Raw genomic sequence first — 27,493 nt, 5'->3', positions numbered from 1 at the left:
CCATACAGCCCCAGGGACCACCTGGAAAAGCTCTTTGCAATGAACTTTACTGGCTAACAGCTGGGCAAAAACCCACTTGCTAATTGCACAACACAATGTGAATTACCTGAAACTGAAAAAAGAGAGAGAAAAGAACAAACCAAACCTGTTTGAAATACTTTAAGGAAAACTGATACATCGGATCGATTTCCGAGAGGCTTGCGATCACAAAGTACATGACTGAGCCCCGAGTAGCCACGGGGCGATATTTTTCACGGGCTGCGTTTATCTTTTCTTCAGTAGTCTCTGCTTCTACAAGCCGTACTTTAATGGCACCGGACGTAATCTAAACAAACGTAAAAAGTCCACATTTGAACGAGTGCTCCAAACATATTGAATGTATTCTCATGGCTGAAAAGGGTTGTGGGGGGAGGGGGGGATGTAAATTTGGGAATGCAGGATTTTATGATTGCCCACTAAAGGTACAAAGCTATGTAAAAGCTATAAAACTCCAATTTTGTGCAATCCAAAGGTGGGGTGGTGGTGGTGGACTGAAGCTGCATTGAAAGCAGCGGAAGGGTTGTGCTGGCATCCGGGCCACCAGCACCATGTAGACTGGCACAGACACTGGTGCCGTAGGGTTTACCCTGCCGGCCAGCAGCAGCAGCGCCCAAACCTGGAAGCTGGGTCCTGCATTGGCATTCCAGGGGATGAGTGTTCCTGGAGGCAGAGCTAACTTTTGTTGGCTCCCACTGCATTTTCACCCTGGCAATGCCCCTTCCCAGCAATGCAGACTTATGTCACCCAAAAAGATGGCATAAGTCATTTTACAGTATGAGCTTCCCTGGGGGAGCCTGTACCATTGAATACCTGTATTTTTCTGGCTGCCTTTCACTTCTGGAATTCTTTGGGAAATCTTCTAGGTCTGAGCCCAGGGGTCCAAACGAATGAGACAGTGAAATGATTTTAACCTTATCACCCCTGCAACATTCTGCAAATCAAAGCCAATTTTTTGAAGGTGGACATCTTTCTCCCCCCTCGTAAGGCACAATCCCCTCGTAAGGCACAATTGGAGAAACTATGCGGAACTGAAAGGGTTAAGCCCTTTCCCCCAACCCCATCAGCCTACTCTGCATCAGGCCACACACAGCTATAATTTAGCTTTGAAAGATGAATGGGAGGCCAGTGATCCCTGTCTCATGCAGTGTAATCTTGTGCATCTTTTTTGAAGCAGTGCACAATGTTTTATTTGCACTGCCTTTTGGCAGCCAGGGATAAGAGGCGTCTGGTTCAGTTGAGCCCTTCAAATGGGGCAGGCTGTTAAACAGGAAGAAAAGGAAAGAGAAGCTGGCAGTGAGAGAGATCCATTTCTTATCCAGCACTTGGACAGCTCCAGCACAAAATTTATGCGGCTTTGGCACCTTACCCCTTGACTACCGTAGTGAAACCCCTACTTCATTGTAGTGGCCCAAAGGAAATAGGGAGAATTTAACAAAGGCAATACAAATATGTCGTGATGACAATGCTGTTAATCAGTAATACTGATAAAGCAACAGCTCCGATGCGTAAAATAAAATAAAAAATAACACTGATTTCAAAATTTCTTGGAATATAGAAAAATAGTACACATACATTTAAAAATATCACTAGGTAACGAATTAATATTAGTAAACTTCAGGCAAAACTCTGCATAGTTTATAGGTCTGCAACAATCAACCGGTTGAAAAATTGCCAACATACGCCACATAACATATACAATTTAAATTTCTATGAACAGAGTAGCATGGTACCCCGTCTAGATTCAACTCCTCCCACCAACGAGACCACAGAGCTGAAACACTTTCACCTTGCCTGGGGGCCCCTGGAGGGAAGGAGGAAAGAAGATCAGTCAAGGCAGTGACTGAAAAAGCCTTCTCCTGGCCCTAATTGATGATGTCATCACCTAGTGCCAAAGAGCAGGCTGCGTGCTTAAAGCAGCCTGGAGAATCACATGGAGCTGGCCAGCAGCTGATTAAAGAGAACCACCTGGCCTAAGGAAACAAGCACGGCTGGGCTAAACCTCGGTGCAAGGACAAATGGGTTAATGGGGAAGCAAGGCTGATTGGTTTCTTGAGGGTGGAGGAGGTGGGACAAAGCCAGAAGGGAGGAATAAAAAGAGGGCTCCACAGGCAAGTCTGGGAGAAAACACAACACTGGATGTTGAGGATGAGTGCTGTTCCGGGGAAGGGAAAAAGGACCTGAAGCATGCAGCCTGTGTCCTCCCAATTCTGAGGCCCTAGAAGAACTAGTAGGAAGAGCATCATGGCAGGGAGGGCAGAGGGTAAACTCTGACAAGGGGTTCTCACATTGTATCTGGAATATAATCATCCAAACTTATCCAGAAACAACCTACGTTTTTAATGGCTGCAGTAAGTGTAAGAATTCTGCAAAAGCCACTTCCGCACCAAATCACCTTCTTCTCTATCTCCTAGCGGCAAAAGAGAATCCATTCTCCTGGGTTTCTTTGACCGTGTGCCGAAACGACAAAAAACTAAAAGACAGCTTTTGCCAAGTGCTGGTCTGGCTTCTCACAATGCTCAGTTTTATCCATTTGGGACTCTGAATGATGCCACGAAGTAACTCTAAATCAGCTTTTATTTTTATTTATTAAAACATCCCTTCCTTTCCTTGTGGCTCAAGGCAGCCCTAATCTCTAATGTAATGGGACTCTTTAGTTTGGGACTCTTTAGTTTGGAGAGGAGGCGGCTGAGGGGGGATATGATTGAAGTCTACAAAATTATGCATGGGGTAGAAAATGTTGACAGAGAGAAATTTTTCTCTCTTTCTCACAATACTAGAACCAGGGGGCATACACTGAAAATGCTGGGGGGAAGAATTAGGACTAATAAAAGGAAACACTTCTTCACGCACCACGTGTGATTGGTGTTTGGAATATGCTGCCACAGGAGGTGGTGATGGCCACTAACCTGGATAGCTTTAAAAGGGGCTTGGACAGATTTATGGAGGAGAAGTCGATTTATGGCTACCAATCTTGATCCTCCTTGATCTGAGATTGCAAATGCCTTAACAGACCAGGTGATCGGGAGCAACAGCCACAGAAGGCCATTGCGTTCACATCCTACATGTGAACTCCCAAAGGCACCTGGTGGGCCACTGCGAGTAGCAGAGAGCTGGACTAGATGGACTTTGGTCTGATCCAGCTGGCTTGTTCTTATGTTCTTATGTTCTTATGTAATGAATGGAAGAACTGAAAGATCATGTTTCCATTTCCCCTTCAGCAACAAATGGGGCGGGGGGGGGGGGGGGGGACATGGTGATGATGCAGCTGCAAAAGAAGATACTGTGATTTTACTTGGTCAATTCATCGAATGCTTGGAAAGAATGTTATGGATAATGTAGTGAGGGATGGCCCTTAAATTGGGCTTACAGGAAATCAGTTTGAAATCCAGAAAACAAGATTCAATACAGGCAGTAACCATGATGCAAAATATTAACTCTGATAACCAATCTGCAAGTGTCCTAATATTCACATAAAATTAGGCATATTTACATTCATAATCCTGCAATGCCAGAGAGATTAGTTAGTTCTAAACCAAAAAAAAAGCAAGATAATGCTACATGAGATTTAATCTCATAAAGGGAAAGACACCCCTAAAAATGTCACGACTGCAACATGGCTGAAAAAATGAATGCAATCCAAGAATCCATTCTGAAGACTAGAATCAAACCCCTCATGGGCATTACATGGAAAGACATCTGACGTGAAAACAGAGCCAAAATGAGATGCCTTTCCATGTTATGTGCAGAGCATCGCAAGTTGTTTGACTCTAGTCAATTTCGGGTTGGATTCTCGGATTGTGTTCATTTTTCAAGCCGTGTTGCGGTCTTGGTGTTTTTACCATTGTCTCTCACTTTATGGGATTAAATCTCACATAGGATTATCTTGCTTTTTGTCCATCACTTTGGTTTAGTGCCTTTCGGTCATTGAATTTACCTCATCTGAACTTTACCTCTCTCTCTCTCTTTTTTTTAGAGATATTAGTTTGTACATTCCATCCTATTTCCTTCATCGTTGCCCTAACAGGCAAGATCAAAGTTTTAAAAAACATAAAAAGTCTAAAAAGCCTTCCTCTGTGTCATGTTTCACACATTCTGAAGCTCATTTTTAATCACAACAACACACACCACCCACAAATATTTGAAAAGCCTCCTGCCTTTGATTCCTGGAGTGTGTTTATGAGTTCTTCCTTGTCCAGGATATTCCCCTCTGATGTAAAAAGCATCTTCAGAATTTTGTCTTCAATAGCTTTCAGCTGGTTCTTATCAGAATTAATTCTCACAATGAGCTGGGTTCTTTGCTCCTCTAGCTCAGGTCTCTCCAGGCGCACGACATCACTAGATCAAAAAACGTGTGGTTAACAAGGTAGATCACCATCTCTAGTTTATCATGCAGCGCAATCCTAAGTAGGTCTTCTCATGGTCCTACTCAGGTCTATTCAATGGGTCTGACTGTCAGAAAACTGTCTGAGGATTGCACTGCTATTGTCTTAGCTTGGTCACCATCTCGTACCCAGTGACTTCCCAGCTGTCTCAGATTCAGGCCCTTGATCCTTCATGTCATTCCAGAAGTGTAAGGAATGACTTCAAATATGAAGAAAAAGACGTTTTAGGACATATACGTACAAAAAGAGGTTAGGGTATTAATTCCTCATCTCATCGTTGAGACAAGGCAGATACAATTTTCTACAGGAGACTGACTTCAAAGAGCATAAAATCCTCATTTGTTAGACTTAAGGAGGATATGGAACACAGAAATGTACTTAAAATACTTTACCATTTACAAATGCCTCTAAATACTCTGATCACGTATAACTGTTTTTTTTTTAAAAAAAATACCCCCCCAATCTCTTTCTTCCAGTGATCTTTGTTCTTAATTTTTGGGAATGTACATTGGATCAAAGTCTCATGAAAGGAGTCTAAATTATGAAATGTTACCATCACATTGTTCAGGAAAATAGCAATTAAAAAGAAAAAATGCTTTTTGTAAGATGTTACTGACAGACCAAGATTGTACTAGACGTGATGCTGTTGATGGGTCCAAACTGTGGATGCCACTTGTATTTAGCGTAATGGGCTGAGGCATTGTGGCCCTTTCTGCATGAACCAATAAAAGCAGGGGAAAGGCAAGTTACATGAACCCGCCCCTGCCACGGCCCATTCGCATGGCTGGCTGTACCATGGACAGCCAGTGTGTTGGCCAGGGCGAGCCCCTTCACATGAAGGCGCATCATTTTTTCTTCCCTGCCTGCCTGTGAAGTGCTCCCGGGCCATGATACAGTCCTTTCCCCCTACATGGCTCCACAAATAGGGGCCGGGGAAGGGTTTTTCGAGAATTGCCATTTTCGCAATTCTCTTGTTTGAACACGCCTCGCAGGAACGGCCGCGGAAACAAAAGAATAGCGAAAATCGCAATTCTTGAAAAACCCGCGGGGGGAACGCGGGGAAAACCCGGTTTAGGACCAGGAACTGTGCAAAGTCCTCAAACACACACACACACACACACACACACACACACACACACACACACACACACACACACACACACACACACAGGGTTTAACTCGTTATTGTCCTGGGTTAATTGGCCTGTGTGGAAAGGGCCTCTCTCCCACACCCCTTTTCAAGTGCCAAAATGGCTGCACCCTCCATCAGAGTGCCTCAGGCCACCCCACTGTGGACCCCAGCAGGATCGGGCCCTTGCAGCATTTTTAGGTCACAGCAACAAGCACGAGTCAGCCTTATGGGCACGTTCATGTCCATTAGCTTGGCACTACTATTGCAGTCCAAAACACCCTTCTAAATCCATTGAAGTCAGTGATCTTAGAAGAGTGTAACTGCTTAAATGTTTAAATGTACAATCATTTAAAATCATCTCCAACACATTACAAGGGTTTTCTGACCAACCTTTTTATTTCCTTTCATCTCTTGGATGCATTCGGCACAGGACGAAAAAATCTCAGCCCAACCCCCTTTTGGTAATTCGAGCTGTTAGCAAGAACTCCGCCCCCCCCCCCCCCCCGGCCCCCAACAACTGTTACTGTTAAGCTGTCACGGTTGATTACTCCAAAATCACACACCACCAACAGGGAAGAAGGTCTTTCAGGATTATCCAGACTGGTCCTGAGAAGGTTCTGTACTAATCTGCGCATCAAGCCCTTCCCAAGGAAGTCTGTGACCAAACAATCTAGGCAAGTTCTTCCTTAGTGCAAGGTGAGTGCAAAACAAAATATCCTTTAAAGCAGGACTCTTACTAAAAGCTGATTACTAACTCTTATTGATTTTATTATATAGACCAAAACAGGCCAAAAGGGGGGAAAAACAGGATTCATTAAGTGGATGACTTTCTTTACTACTTGGCTCCATACTGGACCAAAGCTAGGTCCAAAGCCTGAAATGTATGTGCCAAAATTCTTTATTTCACACCATTTCAGAGTTTCAGTTCTAACCATACGATCCCCAGGTCTGGAGAAGGTCAAAGCAAAGGGTGTGCCCTCAAGTAGGCAACAGAGAGAAAAAGCACGCACACACACACAGACGGAAAGACAGAGAGAAGGGCATGGACACAGCACAAATGCTACCTACTCTGGCTCTTTTTAAAGCTAGAACCCCTCTGTGTAGACCACTTGGGGGGGCGGGGAGGGGGAAAGGACTACTAATAAATTGTTCGTTTTATTTTTTTTATTCCCCTTAAAATGAAAACTTGGCAAATTAACAAATTCCACTGCATCTGCCTGCATCTTTCCATTAAGAAAAATAAAAGTCAGAATTATTGGTGTACGTGATTGAGTTCTTATTTCCAATTATTTATTGCGTGGGAAACCTGGATCAAGAAAAAAATATTTATGTATATACTTGAAACTGAACTTACATACTTATATGTATATACTTTTGTTTCTCCGCTCCTGCATTCCATCTGTCAGCCCCACCCATCTCACAAGGGGTCTGATGTGGGGAGAGGAAGGGAAGGAGTCATTTTGAGACTCCTTACAGGAGAGAAAGGCGGGGGGTATAAATCCAAACTCTTCTTCTTCTTTTATGTATATTTTAATGTATATTCTACCCAAAGGAGACCTAAAGCAGCTTACATTGTTCTCCACTATGTTTTTTATCCTCATAACAACCTTGTGAGGCAGGTTATGCTGAAAAGTATATGACTGGCCCAAGGTCACCCAGCAAGCTTCTGTGGCAGAGCAGAGATTCAAACCTGGGTATCCCAGATCCTAGCTTGACACTGTAAGCTAGGGGTGGCCAACCTATGGTGCTCCAGATGTTCATGGACTACATTTCCCACCAGCCCCTGCCAAGCGGCCATACTGGTAGAGGCTGATGGGAATTGTGGTCCAGGAACATCTGGAGCACCATAGGTTGGCCACCCCTGCTCTAAGCACTACACTGCAGCACATAGACTCCACAAATATCACAAAAGACCGTATCGCAACAGTATACATAGAGCAACCTGACAACTAGAAGTGTGAAAGCAGCAAATTGTGCTTAACGCTGGGCCACTACCCACTTACCTCACTAAACTGCAACGCCGCTGCGACCCCGCAATGAAAAGCCTCCGTGGCTTCTGACCACGGAGACATTTGTTCCCCACACGTTTGCAATTCTTGAAATAACGCGGGCAGCAAAGAGCGGGAGTTCCGTTGCAATGAGGGGAATGGAGCGCTCCGATTGGCCGTCGAACGTGTGCGTCATGAGTTACGAGAAAGTGGCGGCCAGCCGAGGGCGGGTCTCCAGTGTGATTGGCTGGGAAGAGATTGTTTATGATAGGTTCGCACGAGCGTGAGTGCGAACGTCATCAAAGAGGCGCTAACAGCCCTCTATTAAGACGTCGGCACATGCTGACGTCAGCAGTAAATCGTTGGCTGCGCTTTCTGTGGAGACACGTCATCAGCAGTGTTTGGAAGTGAAAGCAGAAGCCAGCTCGCACGCACGCCTCTTGTACTTCCTCATTCGCTCAGCGCCGACATTTTCCATTTGCTCGGCACGGGCTTTGAACAAGTTGAGACGTGAAGACGTGACTTCGACTGGATGTCGACACATGTCTACGTCATCACTACGCGCACTTTTAGACGGGGACACCCCCACTTAACAAGATGGCGCTCCCTGTTCCCTGATTGGCCATGAGCTGCGCGTCACAGCGAATCAGCCGCGCGCAAACAGCCGAGGTTCCCCACAACCCCGCGGCACCCGCGGGGTTTTTAAAAAAGTTGCTCTTTTTAGCGGAGCTAATTTGCCGCGCAGCCAGGAGGCGGGAGAGAGGTAAATCCCTGGCAGCCGCGCAGTGAGCGCCGGAGATGTGGGGAGCGTCCAGGACCCCCGTGGCTTTTAAAGAGGTGACCCCGCGGCTTATGGTGAGTGGATAGTGACCCGCTATCTACTTGTACTGAATATCTCACTGTTTTTCCCAATGCATGCATAAAGGTCTCTTGGCACACTTGCCATCTGTCTTTTATACAAGCAATATAGTGCCTCCAACACCTATGGAGATTGGAGGAAAATCAACGATTTAGAAATCTAGCCTCCCTAGCTATAAAGGTTGTTTTTTTTAATCTACAAAATTATGCATTGTATGTCTCCTCAGAATTACAATTAGAAAACTGTATCTTCATGCTGTAGTGCAGCATTTCCTAAATTTTAGATAGTTAAGGCACCCTCTCAACCCTTTAAAAATGTAACATATGCAGCTTGGCTTTCATAGAGAAGATGGGAAAAGTTAGAGATTAACAGGATACACCTGGGGTGGCCAACCTATGGCACTCCAGATGTTCATGGACTACAATTCCCATCAGCACTTGCCAGCAGTCCATGAACATCTGGAGTGCCATAGGTTGGCCACCCCTGGGATACACCAATCATGGCCATAGGAAGGACCCACAAATCCAATGGTTATAAATGGCTTCATGAAACTTAGCTTCACATGCTGAATTCAGTAAAAACGGGAACTAAACAAACCAACCTTAGCAACTGATCTTCCAAGCCAGATCTTGTCACAGTGAAATTGATAACTGTCACTTTGATACACACCTGCAGAACATGAAAGAAAAAACAGCTTACAGACTAGAAGTATTTCATATTAGCATAGAATTGCCAAATTACAGTTATGAGTTTTAGTGCCACTCAAAGGAATTTGGATTGTCAGTACACCTACATTAACAATGAAATACTAAAGACAATGATGTGGACACACACTGGATAAAAGCAGAGGTATGCTGGCGTAGTACAGACACCATGTGGCTTTAAATCCAGTGCTGGTACGGTTGTTTTTGGCACAAGGTACAAATCTCCAGTCTCGTGTTCAGCAAACCTAGGAGACGCCCAAGGGGGTACTCTTGAGAAAGGACACTTTGCATACAAAGGAAGCATTTTGCGCTAACAGTCTGGAGGAGCGTAAACACTGCCTCATCGCTACTTTCAGAACCCTCGTGTAAGTCGAGGGGAGGAAAAACACACCTAGCACTGTAGAAAGTGCTAGAAAGCTAAAGAAGTTTCACCTCCATGGTTGGCCAGTACATATGCAGTCCCCTTTGAGGCTACATAGAAGCCACAAAAATGAATAAATAATCCAGAGCTGCAAGATCTATACCAGGGGTCTGCAACCTGTGTCTCTCCAGATGTTCATGGACTACAATTCTCAGCAGCCCCTGCCAGCAATTGGCCGTGCTGGCAGGGGCTGATGGGAATTGTAGTCCATGAACATCTGGAGAGACGCAGGTTGCAGACCTCTGATCTATACAGAGGCACATCCTTAAGGTTAGGAGGGCTGGCGTGAGGAGAGACAACAGGATTAACTGGAGCTCTTTGCTCAGCGCATCGGTGCTTGCAGAAGGGGAAAGAGGAACAATTTTACCACCTTGTCCTTCTCACATCACCCCCACCCCAAACCCAGCCAGATGTCTTTCCATGCTGTTCCAAGATCCAGGCACCAATCTTTCCAGTGACTGGGAGGCATGGAAGAAAAACAGGATTTCAGGAAAAGGTGGCATTCAGTTCATGGTGTGGCAGGACACTGCCAATGTGTGACGCTGACACAGCATCATGCTGGCTGCAACCCCACATGAACATATGGGAGACAGGGAGTGCAAGCATTTTGCAAGGCAAAAAAGACTGGATTTGAGGGTAGAAAATCGGCACCACTCCCAGAGCCAGGGACTCAATGTATTGTCGAAGGCTTTCACGGCCGGATTCAACTGGTTCTGGTGGGTTTTCCGGGCTGTGTGGCCGTGGTCTGGTGGATCTTGCTCCTAACGTTTCGTCTGCATCTGTGGCTGGCATCTTCAGAGGTGGATCACAGAGGGAAGTCTGTTACTAGACACAGTGTGTAACAGACTTCCTTCTGTGATATACCTCTGAAGATGCCAGCCACAGATGCAGGCGTAACGTTAGGAACAAGACCCACCAGACCACGGCCACACAGCCCGGAAAACCCACCAGAACCAACAAGCCTGGGACTGTTTTCAAGGCGGTCTGGCAGCTGCTGATTATTTTTGTTAAAAGACGAGCTCTTATCTTATTTGAGATACGAGCCCCTCATCCCAGTTCCCCTTATAAGCACACTTCCTCAGTGAGCTATTGGGAAGAGGGCATGAAAGGCTTCTCTGAATGTGTGGATCCTCTTCTTTGCTGTCCTAGTTTTTTTCTGTGCTCCCCCCTTCATATTGCCCAAAAAAAGGTTGTTCAAAGGATTCTTACACCCTGGGATCAGTGGGAAAGGCCCTGGACTTTTGGGGAGCTGCATCTGGGTGATATGGATGGAATGTCTATTGCTTCCCTGTCTATCCACCTGTTAAAAGGCATGAAGAACTCCAAAGAGGGCAGGCATTACAGAGTTCCTACTGGGCACACCATGGTGGGAGTTACAGGGCTCCTACTGTGCTTCTTTGTTTCTTCCCTGGATCTGTTCTGTGTGGGCAGGACAAGATGAAGACAGTGAGACCTGCCATTGTCAGCATTTGTTGACTGGCTGCTTCTATATGTGGCTGGTCTGGGGACTTCACCAGCACAACGCTCTGTGATTGGCTGGCACGCAGTGTCACTGTCAACCCCACTGTGGTTGCTAAACTCTGTGGATTTGGGTCTCTCTTTTTTGGCTTTTCTCTTCATTGCTAAGAGCGCAGAGGATATCAATGAGCTACGGTGGCACCATGCCAAAATCAATGCCATGCCATTGGTAAGGGCTTAGTCTTCAATTGCTGAAGACCCATCCAGATTTTTGGGAAGGGTAATCTAGTTCAGTGGTTCTCAACCTGGGGGTCGGGACCCCTTTGGGGGTCGAACGACCCTTTCACAGGGGTCGCCTAAGACTCTCTGCATCAGTGTTCTCCATCTGTAAAATGGATACATGTTAGGGTTGGAGGGTTGGGGGTCACCCCAACATGAGGAACTGTATTAAAGGGTCGCGGCATTAGGACGGTTGAGAACCACTGATCTAGTTCATGCTTCTTAAATGTTCAGGCAAATTTAAATATACTTGAAATTGGGAATACCCCTAAAAATTCTTTATTATTAAAGTTTCCCCTTCAGCCGTGTTTGACCCTGGGGTACCACTGCAAGCAGTGATTTTATAGGCAAGCCGTTTTTGTGGGGTAGTTTGCCATTGCTTTCCCCGGCTATTCTTTACCCACTAGCTATGAGCTAGGTACTCATTTACAGACCAAGAAATGGCTGGCTGGCTGAGTTGACCATGAGCCAGCTGCCAAGATATCTGGCCCACAGGGGGCTTGAACTCCTGACCGTGTGAGTGGCAGTGCAAGAACTTAACCTCTACGCCACGCTGCTCCTTTCTTATTATTACGACTGTATAAACAATTTTTTTGTTTTTAAAATTATTATTACTTATTGCCACTACGCCATGCGGCTCCTTCCTTAGTATTACTACTGTATAAACCATTTTTTTAAAAAAAAAACTTAAAAAGGCAAAATGAAATAATGCTTGAAAGAGTTATACTAGTATTTAACAGAGCAGCATGGCTGTAAAGCTTCGAAAGAGCAACTGGATCCTGCAGACCAGCGAGGTTAAAACCAGGTCTTGTGCTTCTCAGTTCATTGCAAAAAAACAGCCTATACTGGTCACTGACCGTAAATAAATAAATTGTGTTATGCAAAAACCAGCCAAGCTAACATCGTCTTGTGAGGCTTGACAATCAGGAGAGCTGACAACACCCTTGCACATTTCAGCTGCAGAACCAGTGCTGCTCTTTAATTTTGAACAGTCATGTAATGTCTCGTGTCTTGGCAGAGCTGAGAAATGTAAATAGAAGGAGCAGAAATTTGGCTTGTGCTTTTTAAACTGCTGAACCAGGAGGCCCCGGTCACAATCAAATCGTTCTGTGGTGATGCGCAGATGGCAGCAAAAGGAGAAAACCTCATGTCGAACCTCACTCGGTGTGGTGCGTTTCCCTGCTGTCATGTTGCCATGTTTGGGAGGGGGAAATTCTCTGGGAACGCTTTTGCTTTCGCAGGTGCCTGATTATCTTCGAGTTCTGTCCTTGAGGTTTGCGGCTGGGATGGGCCTCTAGGCTGGACACTGCTAACTCTGTTGTTCCCATGTGGGGGTGGGATTTGTGCTATCCATATTATCAACTGTCCTGGTGCGCTTTGGGAGCAGCAGTGGCGTAGTGGTTAAGAGCAGGTGCACTCTAATCTGGAGGAGCCAGGTTTGATTCCCAGCTCTGCCACCTGAGCTGTGGAGGCTTATCTGGGGAATTCAGATTAGCCTGTACACTCCCACACACGCCAGCTGGGTGACCTTGGGCTAGTCACAGCTTCCCGGAGCTCTCTAAGCCCCACCTACCTCACAGGGTGTTTGTTGTGAGGGGGGAAGGGCAAGGAGATTGTCAGCCCCTTTGAGTCTCCTGCAGGAGAGAAAGGGGGGATATAAATCCAAACTCCTCCTCCTCCTCCTCCTCCTGTTCTTGACTTGCCATCAATAAAATCCTCACAAGTGTTTTATTGCCTGGACGGGGGATGGGGGACCTGACACCTGTCCCATAACAAGTCACCGGCTTAGATCCAGGGGAGGGATTTCTATGGATGGAAAGTGAAGGAGATTTTTCCCAAATCCCCCTTCCTGCTGCGCATCACCAACCCTCAAGAGTTGTTCCAGGAAAGCCTGTTCCCCTAACAACTGTACTGGGGGGAAGCAATTTTGGGGTACAGTGGGAAGGGGGAAGGAAGGGAATTTCCATTTCTGCCCATGGAAGTCTCTGGCAGATCAAAGTAATTGTTTGGTTCTACTGGAAAATGCATGATGACATCACAGCAAGGCAAACCTTGCTACACTTTGCAGGGAAGAAGAAAGACCTCAACTAGGGGTTCTATTCTCAACATGTGTAGTTTCAGTGGCTAGACTACTTCTCCTGAATATAGGAAACTTGCTCTGTAATCCCATGAAGATTGACACCCTTCCAAGCCCCTTGTTTCAACAGACTTGAATGTGATTCGGTTTAGGATTTCCAGACCCTCAGCTACAAAGATTACTAACTGAGAGCAAGTCACAATGTCTCAGATTCACTTGGATGCACTAGTGTATCCCATGCAGACATTCTGGCATATCTCAACTAACAAACTCATCAGTCTATTTAATGATAATTTTGGTAAGTTCCTAAAATTTTTGTATCCAGAGCACATTATTCCAGCAAATGCACACACACAAAAAGAAAAAACACTCTCCCACCAATGAAGAATCTCTATCACCAAAAAGAGAGGTGGGAGAATTTTTACTGTAATAAAAATGCACAAATTATGCTTGATATGACTTTGGGAAGGAGAGAAATCATTTGAAAATCAGTCACTGTGCATTGTCTTTAAAACTCTCGGTAACAAGTTATTTGGCTGTGTCGACACAGATTCTAAAGTGACGGTCATACCTCTGGCAAGTAGTGTGGATTCGGCATTTTGGTTGTCATGTAGAACCTAAAATTCCTGTCATAATCTATGTCCGAGTCTCCCAGGCGAATGAGCATTCTCCCACCGGACATGAAAGTCTGCTTCAAAAGAATGGGTTCAAGAGCTGGATCCAGTGTTTCTTTAAGCTATTAAAATGAGAAAGTAAAGCATTTTTTATGTATGCATGGATACCAGCGACATTTCTTAAAACACAACCTGCTATCACTACTGTTTCGTGTAACGGGAATGTTATTTTCTAGCACTCCTTCACTTTCCCCTCCCCACATTTGAATAAAATGCTGGGGTCTCCCAGCTATGGCCAATCCTGAGAGATAAATGGTTGATGTATGGAGCTTACAGGCAGCGAACACCAGCTTACAGACGCTCTGCAAGTTTTAAACGTTATTTCCCTATTCTCCTATATCTGTGCTTTCCTTATCTTTGCATTGGTAATGTTGTGAAGACTAAAACGGGGACAGCATACTCTTCGTCAAAAAGAGCTGAATTTATGGAGGAGTTTATTACAACTGTGTATAGCAGGTTAGGTGATGAGAGGAGGCATGAGGAGCCAAGAAAAAAATCCTGATAATTATTAGCAGACATAGGAACTGCTTTTTGAAAGAAGTTGTTGAAGAAAAAGGACAAGAGTAGCAGCCGCAGCTGGCGTTTGTCTTTTTCCAAGGACGTTTTGACTCTTGATGAAAAGAGTAATTGGAATACGGTTATAAAAAGAGTTGTTGAATTATAACAAGTTATCTATATAATAGAAACGTGAGCATCCTAACTAATTAGCTTAACAATGCCTCGAAACAGACGTGAAAATGAGAATCCCCTGGCCTTTGCAAACAGCTTAAGTCAGTAGTCTATTTTAATAGTGACAATTTAATTACAGATGAGGAAAAGCAGTCACAGCTGTTTTCACTGACTGCTGCAAACCGGTTTATTCCCCTGGAAGTGGAAGGAAATGAGGAAGAGAAGGCTCAAGAAATAAGGCTTAAAGAGGGTACCCTGTCGTCTCTGACTAATAGGGAAACAATAGCTAACCCCACGTTTAAAGGACTATCTCAGTGTAGTTTATGGCTTTTTGTTAGCAAGCCTGATCAGATGGAGAGAATGGATGTAAGTTCATTCTCCTGTTTCATGAAAAAAAAATAGAAGTGAACAAATAAACCTATGCATTCATCTTAAATAAGACAGGACAGGTTTGAGAGCAGAAGACGGTATAAGTCGGTGTGCAACTGCATGATCTGTAGTTTGCACTTCTTAATAAACCTTGGATCTGCATGAAACGATGCGTAATAATGTTGTTTTGCTCAGTTGTGACACTTTTACTAGACAAAAGAGGCTGGAGACTGGTCTCTTTTTGGTCGAATCCCCACTTGAAATTTGCACGCTGATCCAAACCTGTTCGTTGTGAAACCGTGTCCTCTTCATCGGAGTTTCTCCCTCCCCACCCTGGCGAGCATAGAGGAGACACACCTGGTTGCAGAACTCTTAGCAATCCCCACTACCAGGTGAGCTCACTTCGCCAGTCTCCCCTGATTGGCTGGCGTGCCTTGATGGGGCAGGACCTTTTCCTACTGCGGAAACGTACATTGTAGGGGCGTGATCAAAAAAACCAGCGAGTAAAAGTTCAACATTTAACTGTTTAACTGCAAACAGTTAATTGTTACCTGTGTAAACCGTTACCAATTCAAAGTTACAGGTTTGACTGTTACGTTTGTGTCCCCTTCTGCTGGCCAATCGCAAAAGCGGAAATGAAACCAAGGAAAGGCTGCGCGCACATCGCAGCGCTGATTGGTTGCCCGAATTCTGCATCACGTTCCAGGGCGGGAAACAAGTCAGGGTTTCAACCCTCATCCCTCCCCTCAGATCAGCTCTGAACCATGTTAATGGGGTCTATGTGTAAGGAATTCCATAGAAGCAGAAATAAAAGGCTTTTTGGTGTAAAAGACCGTTTATTCAGACATCCTAGAAAGCTCACGTACACGACGTGGCAGGAATAAAGTCTCCCGCCAGAAGCACAGGTTATAACTCTGTCCATCCCATCCCCCCTCCCGGATTCCCATGGGAACGGAGTTCTCATCTCTCTCGCAGAGATAAGGTCTCCGCCAGAGTCTCCGCCGCAGATGCTGGCCCATCGCCCGGGTTATGGAATGCAGTCAAGGCCAGGCGGCTGTCCCGATCATCAACACCATTGAATCCTTTACACTATGCTACTTGCAACCAGGTCCTGCCGGAACGTGGATTAATGGGGAGAACAAGTGCTAGAAACGGAATCTGCCACGCAAGCAATGGGGAGGTCGTCCCTCAAACCTGGTTAGTTTGTGTTCTGAAACCTGGCTAAGACGGTAGTGGGGATTTGACCTTTGATGACTTTATAAGTCCCATGTGATGTACAATGTCTAGTTCAGGGGTCTGCAACCTGCAGCTCTCCAGATGTTCATGGACTACAATTCCCATCAACCCCAATTGGCCATGCTGGCAGGGGATGATGGGATTTGTAGTCCATGAACATCTGGAGAGCCGCAGGTTGCAGACCCCTGGTCTAGTTTCAGCCTGAGAGAAACCTGGGAGCTCCTGAAGGATCTGCCATCAGAGAGATGGTGCAAAAGTGGACATTCCTGCAACCCTTATTTCAAATTTTATGAAAAACAAACACAAAAAACGATTTTTTTTTCTTCCGGTTTGCATCCAAAGCTGGTGAACAGTTTGACTTTCAGTATGACCCTCTTACGGCTTTGTTTTTACCAGTAGCAATTAATGCAGCTCATGAGCAGTGAAAATCAATACTATATTTTAGATCCATTCAAATGAGAAGCCATGACCCAGAGCCCCACAATCACATGGGCTTCCTATAATTCTCTACAGGAAGAAAGACATCCTGTATGTGTGTCAATATTTGTTATTAGATGAGTAGAACTCTTCAGAAAAGAACAAGGAAGTGACTGCATGTGTGGAGCTCTAGGCTGGCAATCAAATTCTGTGGAATGTAGCCGGTAGCTTTAAATCTATCTATATATAAAAAGCAAACCGTGTATTTGTTAGTGATGGTATAACTCAGTAACTGCTGGGCCAATTCCTCTGAAAATTCCCAGCCACTGTAGTCAGCCAGGCGAGAGTGTTTTTAGATGTTCACATACCTGAAATTTCACAACTGGCCCAGGTAAAACACCTTTTTCCTGGCACTCCATGGTGAAGGACATGCAGCTGCCTGTGTATAACTGTCACCCTTAGAATGTTCGTGCAGCTTAGAATGTTTGCTCAGATGGCCAGATATGAGCAGTGAAAACAGCACATAGGCAATAACTCGAGTGGAAGTGAAACACATACACACACATACACACGAGGGAGAGGGAAGGGAGGGAAGGGGAGGGGTGAGGTGGCATGCAAGGAAAGAGAAGTGAGGGAGGGAAGAGAATGAGGGGTGGCATGCAAGGGATGGGAGGGAGGGGGCCCAGCATCTGGATATGACCCACCCACCCTAGCGGAGGGAGTGGGAAGGGTCAGCATCTGTTCCTTTCCCATTTCACCACAATAACCCACAGCAACGCATGGCCAGGTACCGCTAGTACAAGAAAAAATATGGTGGAAAATATTTTACTAAAAAAAAATTCAAACCTCTTCTAGAAGAACGGGCAATCCCAGACGAATCGCATTCTCCAAAGTACGCAGGAAACCTGAATCTGTTAGCTTAATTATTTTTAAACCACTTTTTGCTTCTTTGTTTCTTATCCAACGATTTGACTGTGTATCAAAGCAAATAACAGTTTAGTAAGATCGAAAGAGACAGGGCATATCGGATAATTAAAACCTTTCAGTCTAATGAATTTCAAAATCACAGGGAGTAATGCAGACTTCACAGTTACACCTAATTCCTTTCACCCATCACAAGTGGTGATGCTGGCTAACAGCAATGGGACAATGAGGGACCATTTCCAAAGGGGGGCCGAGTTCCCCCCAACAAACCTGCCCTTGCTTCACAACACTCCACAGCCGACTGTTCAAATTAGCCGTGAGCAAACCAGTTGGTTATTTATAAACTTTTCTTTTCATCTTGCCATTTGGGGTTCGTCTACATCCATCTTATCAATGTTATTTTCATGTGTGAATATTTTCATGAAGCAGTGTGGGAGTCGTAGGCTCCACCCGTTCTCCAGCCAGCATCATTTAATAACATGATTTTACCATCCACAACTCTGAGGAGCATCAATTTAATATACCGGACAACTGCAAAACAAGTCGCAAGGCAAAAGGAAATGAAAACCCACCAGCACAGTCAGTGCACAATAGTATGGACTCCTCAGGGGGAATCTTTGGCAGGTTATGGGACACTGGATTACAGAACTCCCTCTCGTAGGAGATGAGGCTGGTACTGACTCTCCTGGTCTTCTGAAGAAAAATGAAATAATTTCTCTTCTGAAAGGCCTTTGGACCAAATGACTGAAAATAGTTGTTGGCCGCGTGTTCTGTTTTTATGGTGCATTTACTGTGTCCTTTGAAAGTGTTTTAAAATCATTTTTCTAATTGCTGTGAGCTGCCTTGGGGGCCCAACGCAATAAATATGGATCCTTTCATATTAACTACTGCAACTGATGTGGAGAGGATCCTTGGGATTGCAAAAGCAATCAGAAGGAAACTGGATCCTAGCTTCTCTTGGCTGGTCAAAGCTTTCTGGGAAAATTTAAGAACTCTGAGAGCCAGGACAAGGACCTTGGGTGGCGTTTTGGGGGATTTTTTTTGCAATGATGTATACATGAAATGATATACATATGAAATACTGGTTTGGAGCAACAGTATCGGCTGCCATTCTAGACACAAGGTGCTGATGTTAGCGTTTAAAGCCCTCTTGACCTGTCACCCATGCACTTGAGAGATTGCCTCTTACTATCCAGACCAGTACACCAACTTTGATCAGTACAACAGCTGTGCCTGGAAGTTCCTTGTTTTCAAGAGGTCTGCTTGACCCTTGAGAGAGAACCAGTTTTCTCAGTGGCAGCTCCCATGAGATGGAATGGCCACATAGGAGGTGGATAAAGCATCTTTTCTGGTTAGGCTCCACAAACAGTGTAAATCTATGCTATTTCAATGATGGATGAATTTCATTACTATGGCTCTTCTTTTGCACCTTTTTCTGGAAACGAAAATGTCTTGATTGCCTAACGTTTGATAGATTTTGTGTGGTGTCCAGAGTGAACAAATGTGTGTAGTTTGGGCTTTCTGCCCTACGTTGTGACATTATTTTTGTAATTTTTTAACTATTGGATTAAACAAATCATTCAAACAAAAATTATCTTAATCCCAATCTTTTTGGTATGACAGAAAACATACTGGGTAACCATAAGATATTAACACTCTCATTAACATAGTGGAGGCAACTTTCTTCTTACATTGCTGTCCTAATAATTTTGCAAAAATTTCATGTAATACCACGCTCTGCTGGGACTATGCTGATGATACGAACATACCATAGTACACTTGCTGTGAATAACTGATTTTTTCTGAAAAAAGAAACAGCACAGTGTAATTTTTTAAAATGAGTGCTTGCCTGATCTTGGGGGTCAATCATAAGTGGCCATCGTCGCCCCCGAGTAACAAGAATGCCGTTCTCAGTGGATACGTAGTCACGTGGCAGCCCGTCAGTGTTCCATTGCCGAATTTCATAAGGGTCTCCCAAAATATTTATAAGGCTGAAGTCAGAACTAATAGGAATGTCCAGATTCTGACATTGTTTGATCCAGCAATCTATTAGCTGAGATGAAAGAACGAAATATGATGAAGGGAGGGCTATTTTTCTAACAGTATATAACGTAAAGCAATACAGCGGTCCATAAATATCTGAGATTGTATCAACACACAGAATGCTAAGGATTGCTAATCAGCTAAGCGACCCTACCTGACCCCCTGACAATTGGCTAAAATCCTACGGCATCACAGAGTAGTCTGAGGGAGAAAAGTCTCACAGAGTTTTGGGACAGAAGGATTTGCCTGCTTTAAAAAGGATTCTTTGAGAGTGTCTGGATCGTGTCCCGGAGGAAAACGTTATTAGGGGAAAACATACCGACTTATGTTGATGTTTGTTTGTTTATTTATTTATTATTATTATTATTATTACTACTACTACTATTACTATTATTATTTATACTTCATAGACCGCTCAACCCCCGGAGGGCTCCGAGCGGTGTACAGGGCCCATAAACAAGGCCGATAGAACAATATAAATATAAACATTAACATTAAAACGCTTAAAGTTTACACAGCAGCATCCACATAAAACTGAGTTGAAATGACATTATTGATTCATCTATTTATCTGTTTATTTATTTATGGCGTCCGGGCCCAAGGCTGGGAGGGGGTCAGCTGCGCCGAAAATGGTGGACTGCAGTATTAGCAGTGCTGGAGGTGGTACAACACAATGCAGGGGCGTCAAGAAGGGGCAGGTAAGTCTATTTGACAGGGAAGTCTATGAAATATATTATTTTTAACAATGACATAGTCGAGGATGTTGTGGATTTTCTGGGTTGTATAAAATAGTCCATATAGTCATAAAAGGGAGAAAGTAGTGGGATTTTTCTTTACTCACCGATTGCCTATACAGTGCAGTAAAAGCTCCGTAATAGGCGACACAAGCTGCCGCTATGAACACGTTTCCAATGATGTTTGAAATCTCTGCCTCAAAATTCAGAATGCTCTCTTCCCACCGGACCTGTTCATCTCCTAACGCAGCAGTGAGTCTCCCAGCTCGAGTGAGACGTGCTTGAGTCAGCGCCATGGTCTTTGCTGAAAAGTAAGAATTGTGGCCATTGTTCGTTTAAAACAACAAACATTTGTTTTTGGCAAACCATTATTTTGTGTTTAAAAATCTAAGGCCCATTACACATGTTCTTTTCACAGCGGGCTCGTAGTGAGCTCTTCTTGCATTTGTTTACACGTGAGGAGGCAGCCCACAGCCTGCATCGCAGTTTGTCTGCTGAACTCTGCTGAGTCTCTACTTCTCTTCTCTGAACTGCACCCATCAGCAGCCTTAAAGCCACAGAGCTGATATTCTCTCCCCCACTCCCTTCCCTTCCCCTCCACTCATACATGCACACACGCACACACTCTGCCACCATTGCAAGAGAAAAGGCTTGTTTTAAAACAGAGTTTTGTCTGAAATAAAGATTTAAGAGACCTCTCAGCCATCAGGGAGGGCAGAAGTAGAGCGGGGGAGGTGGGGATGGAGTCAAAAAGATGCCTGATTATACTGTTCCTTGCAAAAGCCCTCTTTGTTGTTACTTTGCATTGAAAGATCGACCTCTCGTTCTCTCAATACGTGCACTTTAGAGAACCAGGAAGGAGCTGGCAGCATGGAGAGGGGGTGAGGGATAAGGCTCCAGGGCACCTGGCAACTGAGGCTGTGCTGGTGGAGGAGAGACTGAACACAGATATTAGACAGAGATGGAGTGGGGGTTCTCTCCCCAACACTATACATATGAGAGATCCATCTATCGATCTCTTGATCAGTGCACTCAGGGAAGCAGGAAGGAGCCGATAGCATGAAGGGGGGTGGTGGTGAGGAGGAAGGCATGCAAAGCACTGTGGGAAGGCTGGCCATGGGCAGAGGGAAGAGGTCCGAAGCAAAGCTGTACCCACTGGCAAAGCTGTACCCACTGTACCCACTGTTTCACTCTGGCAGCAAAGCAAGATTTAAATCATGCTATATGTGGTTTCGCTTGCTGTGAAGAGAGTGGAAAGTGAAAGTGGGGCTCCAGAAAATACGTCCACACAAGAAATCTTGCTGTGGCGAACACTGGCCTCCGCTAGGCAGCGAAGACTTTGTGCATAATTGCCTAAGAATTGAGTGACTCCCATTAGAAGTAGATTTCACAAAACATTCACAGTGCATTTTTTTCCTAGGGAATTTATGTTAAGAAAAACCACACTTATACAGATTCTTTGCAGACAGCTTCCAGTCTAGCTTTTCAGTTCTCTTTTGTTGCTGGGTTTCTGTGAATTAACTTATGTTTCTCCAGACTTAAGTTTCTTTAAAATACAAGTATAGTTGTTCTTCACAGAAAGAAAGATCAAAAGAAAAAGAACTCCCTCAGACATTCCCACTAATTTGTTCACAATACTGCTGTTTTCTAATTGCCACCTGGACATTTCAGTCTTCCAAGTATTTATGAAAACGATGCCCCAAGACAAAGATAGACTCTGTTAATGTGAAACAATATTATAGTTACAGCATTTCAGATATACAAGCAACCCCAATTGCTCATGGTTTGTGTATACAAGAGGATCTTCTCGCAGAAATCTAACTGTGAGCTACACCAGTAAGCAATTCTTCGGGGTTTTAGCTAGAAGCTCCCTCTTATCTGCCATGCTTAAAATAGGAGTCCATTTCTCACTACTGTGCAATAACAGTATGAGAATAAGAAAATGTCAGTACATCTTTAACTGACCACTGTATGTAGGGCTCCAAGTGATGAATAGGTTCTTGTTAGTACTACAGAAAGCGTGACAATTTGTAGATTTCGTTAGCCATTCAAGAATAATAAGATGTGATTCAGGACCCACCGGTTTAGATACCGTCACAGTCACCTACTGCTATTAAGGAAGCTGAACAACGAACAGGATGTTGGGCTCAAACATGCCCACTATAGCAAAATTGCCTTTTTTCATGCAGAGATATGCATTAAATACACTCCTATATCATATGCAACCACCTACTGTTGGAAGAGAGAATTATTAAGAGTTTGATTGGCGGCAGGACATTGGCGGCAGGACATTGGCGGCAAAACTTTCAGCGTAGCCAGCAAAAATATGCGTCTCAAGGATTCATCTAAAAATTGTTTTCCTGAACTTCAGAACAACCACTTACCAAGACTCTCCTTCTCATTAACACTTGTTTCATACTGGTCTTGTAGTTCTTGAATTTGTTCTTCTACCTGTCTCAGCTTCTTTTGTTTATTTCGAAGGGTAGCCAATGTTGCATCAAGCTCTGCCTAATTGGTATAAAAATAATGGCATCCATCACTCATATATCAAACATTTTATTTTCTTCATTTTCAAAACAGCCCTGTAAGAGAATATTTATTATTCTTCACTCTACCCAGGACACACTGAAAGTGATAATGGCTTCTTCTGGAGCATTCAACTTTTTCTATAGTTGAGTTGGAATTTGAACCCGAGACTTACAAACCACTTCTTTAGCTATCAGACCACATCCTAATAAATAATTGCCTAAGGGATGGAATGTCCAATGGCAAACCCCAGCCAATGGGTGTGCAGAGTCATGACATTCCATCCCATCCCCGCCCACTTCCCCCCAACTCAGGAGCCTCCCCCTCTGAAAACAATACGGGCTGTTCTCCAGGAGGAAGGGGGAGGGTCTCCTGCTCTCCAGCTCCTTCTTGGACCCATTTTATTTTCATTTCAAATGGACTTTAGTGCTAGTTTGTGATAATTAATGTAACAATTAATCTGACCATAGGCTAAAGGAGATTTCTCTATCCGAAGGAGATTCCCTCCAACAGTGATACTGAAGGAAGAGTCACTTCAGTTGGAGGAAGACTCCTTAGGCTGGGGAAAGGCTTCAAATTTTGCTTAGTGGACTGGTAGGATACACGACACCAAGGTAAATATTTAATACTCATACATCTGAAGTTCAGAATAAATGTAAATGGTTTCTGTATGTGTTTTCTCGTGTTATCTATTTTAATATATAAATGGAAAAAAACTATTTAAAAGCATATATTTGAAAACTATGAATTCCACCGCCCACCCCCCCACCCCCACCCCCACCCCACACAATTACACTATTTCAGTACCTTGTTATATTTTATAAGGGCACCCACATTTTGGGAAGTAGTTTCAGCAGGACCAACCTACCAAATTGGGTTGAAAATTTCCAAAGCCGATGTTTCAGGGCAAACCCTCTGAACTACTCTAATCACGCGTGGTCATAGGTGCCTAATTGAGCTGGAATACGAATTGGACGTGGATCCAATTTACAATAATGCTATATGGATAGACATGCTCTGATATGGATTAACTGACATACACATACATGCCTGTCAGAATGCCAACACCGTGCCACACCATGCTACATTCAGCTGGATGCACATTTGTGCACTCTGGCACAACTAGAGCTGTATTGAGGGACACATATTAGTATTCTCTCCAGAGAGCCAGGTTTTTAGCAGCCTAATTGCCTTCTGCCGTTACTGTCCTAATTAGATGACTGTTCCATGGCTAATTCTTAGCAAACAGAGATGTCTTCGAGTATCAGATGTACTGACTCAATGTAGCCATTACACACAAGCCAAAATAAATGATAATAATAATTGTACAGATTTCTGTGTTGCATTTGTTGCTAGTCTGAACAGATCACAATGGATTAACACAGGAAACCCAGTTACAGCAGCACGAGACAACAATCCACGGGGCCAAACTTTATTTGCCGTTCAGTTTCCTGTGTTGGTGCTATACAGGCTGCTGGAAAATCTGCCACGTTGCCAGCCAGCCAACGGGGAAAATGTCCCTTTGATAGATGCGGCTGCCCTTTACCCGGGCCAGGGCTTTTATGGCCCTGGCCCCTGCCTGGTGGAACACTCTTCCATCAGAGGTGCAGGTCCTGCAGGATCTTGGTGAATTCCGCAGGGCCTGTAAAACAGTTTTGTTCCACCGAGCCTTTGGTGAGGCCAGCCACGGATTCCCCCTCTAGGATGCCCTTGTGTTGCGTGCCATCATTGGCACGCCTGATATACTATCTAATCAGTGCTGTCCCCTCCCGGCCTTGGGATCGGGCGCCATATATTATTGTTGCTGCTGTGTTTTATGGTTTAGATTTGTTGTTTTAAATTACCTTAGTTTTTATGTGTAAAATGTTGTTTTTAAGCCTGCTGTGTTTAATGTTATTATGTATTGTTGTTGCAGGCCTGCTGTATGCCGCCCAGAGCCCTTCGGGGATGGGCAGTTTAAAATCTAATATATTAAATAAATAAACAAACAAACAAACAAACAAATGAATGAACGAACAAACAAACAAACAAACAAATAAATAAAATGTGTAGAAATGGGTAGTTGGGAGTTTTTCATGACAAGACAGTTTCATATTATTACCCGAAACTGCAGCAGATATGATATTAAAGGGAAAGCTAGAGAGACCAGGTTCAAAGTTGGCAACGCTACACCCAGCAACACCCTAAATTCAGTGTCTTGTTTCCACTGGAGACAAGGGCTTGGAGAGGGCAGGAGGCTGCCTGCAGAGAAGCTGGGGGGAGTGGCTCCAACAGGTGCCGTGGCAGCAGATTGGCCAGCCCAGAAGCTGGCGTGCTTCCAAGCTGGGTTGGCACGAGGGAGGAGGGGTGTGTGGGCAATTTTGCCCCTGCTGTTGTGCCTGGGGACACTTGACCCACTCTGTTCCCACTGCAGATACGCCACTGCGATATATGATATTAAAGGGAAAGCTAGAGAGGCCAGCTTCACGGCTGGCAACACTACACATAGCAACACCCTAAATTCAGTGATTCATTGCCACTGGAGAAGGAGGAATCATACAACCAAAAGTTGATCTCATTAGCAAAACAGGTAAAATTGAGGGGGGAGTCTCAGTTGAAAGACGTTCTTTTTCCATTCAGCAGTGACAACAAATAAATAAATCCCTTTGCAACAAACAACCCACCTGTGCAGCATTCAGTTTCTGCCTCTTCGGCTCCACAATCTTGATGACTCTAGAGTACAGATCCATGGCCCTCACCCACATACACATAGATTTGCATGCCTTTGACACTTTCTCAACTTTTTCTGGCACAAAATCGGGGTTGTTCATATATTTCTGAAGCTTTTGCAATATCTGACCCTTTATGTTTTCTTTATCGTATTCCAAAAGCTTTTTCAGGAAATTGGAGTCTCCGAGGAGCTGCTTCGCTGTTGCCCAGTCAGGTCTGAAAGATTGAAAGAAACTGAGACACTTCGAGAAATACAGTTTCTGCTTCGGAGGCTGTCGGATTAAGTTTGTGCTCCATAAAATACCAATCAACACTTACACTTCTGCATTATATATAATTAATTCCAGCATGGAGGAGAGAAGAAAGCAACAAGATAGCCTTGAGGAAAAAGATAGGGCACGGTTCACAAAGGAAATGAAGCTTTGCGGCTTCACACTTCAGCTACTGTTTCGTGGTAATGTGAATTGAACTTCACGTGATGCCTCTATGGATTTCATCTAATTCATAAAGACAAATGCCCAACAGGCTGCCAAAGCTGCTATTCCTCTAGAAGACGGCGCCCTCCAGGTCGCCAGCATTGAAATTCCAGCCAAGTCACAACAGGTATAAATATATAATTTAATTATCTTCCAGCAGTCTCGCAGACAAAATAGTTTATCCTTTGTTTTTCTCTTAACCGGCACAGGATTTAGGGTTTGGGCTTTCAAAGTTATAAATGGGAGGCTGTCCCTCACCGAAATTTATGGCACCGCATCAAAAGTAAATGAAAAAGTTGCTACCACATGCTACAAATGTGGTTTGTGTGTAGAATATCATTTATTCCTTGATTAGAAACAGGGAGAATTCTCCAAACAGTGCCTGAGGCAGTGGCGTTTGCCTCAAAAGGGCAAACTCCTGATCCCCCCCCATGAAGCTTACAGTACCTAGATGGTGTGGGGTCTGAACTGCCTCCAGTATGCTGCTTGGTACAGTTTAGCAGTTCTCAGTGAGTTCGCACACCCTTCCCATGCCCAGGCCCCAGTTGAACTTCCCCTCCCCCCCCCCCCCCCGTCGCAAAGTCAGGTGTACCCAGTGGTGGGATCCAAAAATTTTAGTAACAGGTTCCCATGGTGGTGGGATTCAAACTGTGGTGTAGCGCCAATGGAGCTGGGCGGGGCACGAAGGGACGTGGCTGGGCATTCTGGGTGCCGGGCATTCCTGGGCGGGGCTGTGGCAAGGACGCAGCCGCTGCGCCGGTCCTTGGGTGGGAAACGAATGCACGCAGGCGCAGGCTGCCACGCACTCCGCTGAACCTCCTGCTAGACTGCTTCAAGTTCTGCACGCTACTGCTGAGAGGAGGGGTGTAACTAAGGCAAAAATCACGTGGCAAAATCACCAATTAGTAACCCCCTCTTGGCACACACAAATAATTAGTAACCTACTCTCGGGAACCTGCGAGAACCTGCTGGATCCCACCTCTGGGTGTACCTTGCCAGCGGCCTCCCCTGCTGCCTCCATGCAAGGCGTTCTGGTCTCCCCAACCCCGGCCAGCTCAGGGCGACCTTCCATTACTGTTTCTCCTTCTATTCCAGCATGTAGATAAGAGAGCTACTGAAGTAACACTTGTCTGCACTTGCAGGGCTATCTAGACTGGAGAAGCTGGCTTCCAGGAGACACTATACAAATTTGTGTAGTCCTGCCTGGACAACTGGGAGCATGACGTAGCCAACCTGGATGACTGAAGCTCCACTGAAGGAGAATGACAATAAGCCTAAAGATAATTTATGATCTTCCTAAGAAAGCAAGGACCGTCACTGACAACCTCAATTTTTGTAAGTTAATGTTAAACCGAATAAGAATTATTCTCAGTTTTA

The 27,493-nt window shown here is 44.6% G+C and overlaps 1 protein-coding gene across 1 annotated transcript in view; it reads right to left on the bottom strand.

The window, feature by feature from the left end:
- The window catches only part of DNAH6 (dynein axonemal heavy chain 6), a 247,355-nt gene that overhangs the window by 69,114 nt on the left and 150,748 nt on the right, over nucleotides 1–27,493 (bottom strand). Inside the window, exons 36-44 of the mRNA XM_048504422.1 lie at nucleotides 25,595–25,856; nucleotides 22,790–22,913; nucleotides 20,513–20,709; nucleotides 19,478–19,681; nucleotides 17,551–17,676; nucleotides 13,911–14,075; nucleotides 9,002–9,069; nucleotides 4,194–4,374; nucleotides 146–325 (exon numbers count right to left, since the gene is read on the bottom strand). Of these exons, the coding sequence (XP_048360379.1) occupies nucleotides 146–325; nucleotides 4,194–4,374; nucleotides 9,002–9,069; nucleotides 13,911–14,075; nucleotides 17,551–17,676; nucleotides 19,478–19,681; nucleotides 20,513–20,709; nucleotides 22,790–22,913; nucleotides 25,595–25,856 (1,507 nt within the window). The remainder of the gene's footprint in view (nucleotides 1–145; nucleotides 326–4,193; nucleotides 4,375–9,001; nucleotides 9,070–13,910; nucleotides 14,076–17,550; nucleotides 17,677–19,477; nucleotides 19,682–20,512; nucleotides 20,710–22,789; nucleotides 22,914–25,594; nucleotides 25,857–27,493) is intronic.

The sequence above is a fragment of the Sphaerodactylus townsendi genome, linkage group LG07 (assembly GCF_021028975.2).
Source record: "Sphaerodactylus townsendi isolate TG3544 linkage group LG07, MPM_Stown_v2.3, whole genome shotgun sequence".
NCBI classification, from domain to species: Eukaryota; Metazoa; Chordata; class Lepidosauria; order Squamata; family Sphaerodactylidae; genus Sphaerodactylus; species Sphaerodactylus townsendi.
This window is presented reverse-complemented; position numbering and strand designations above follow the sequence as displayed.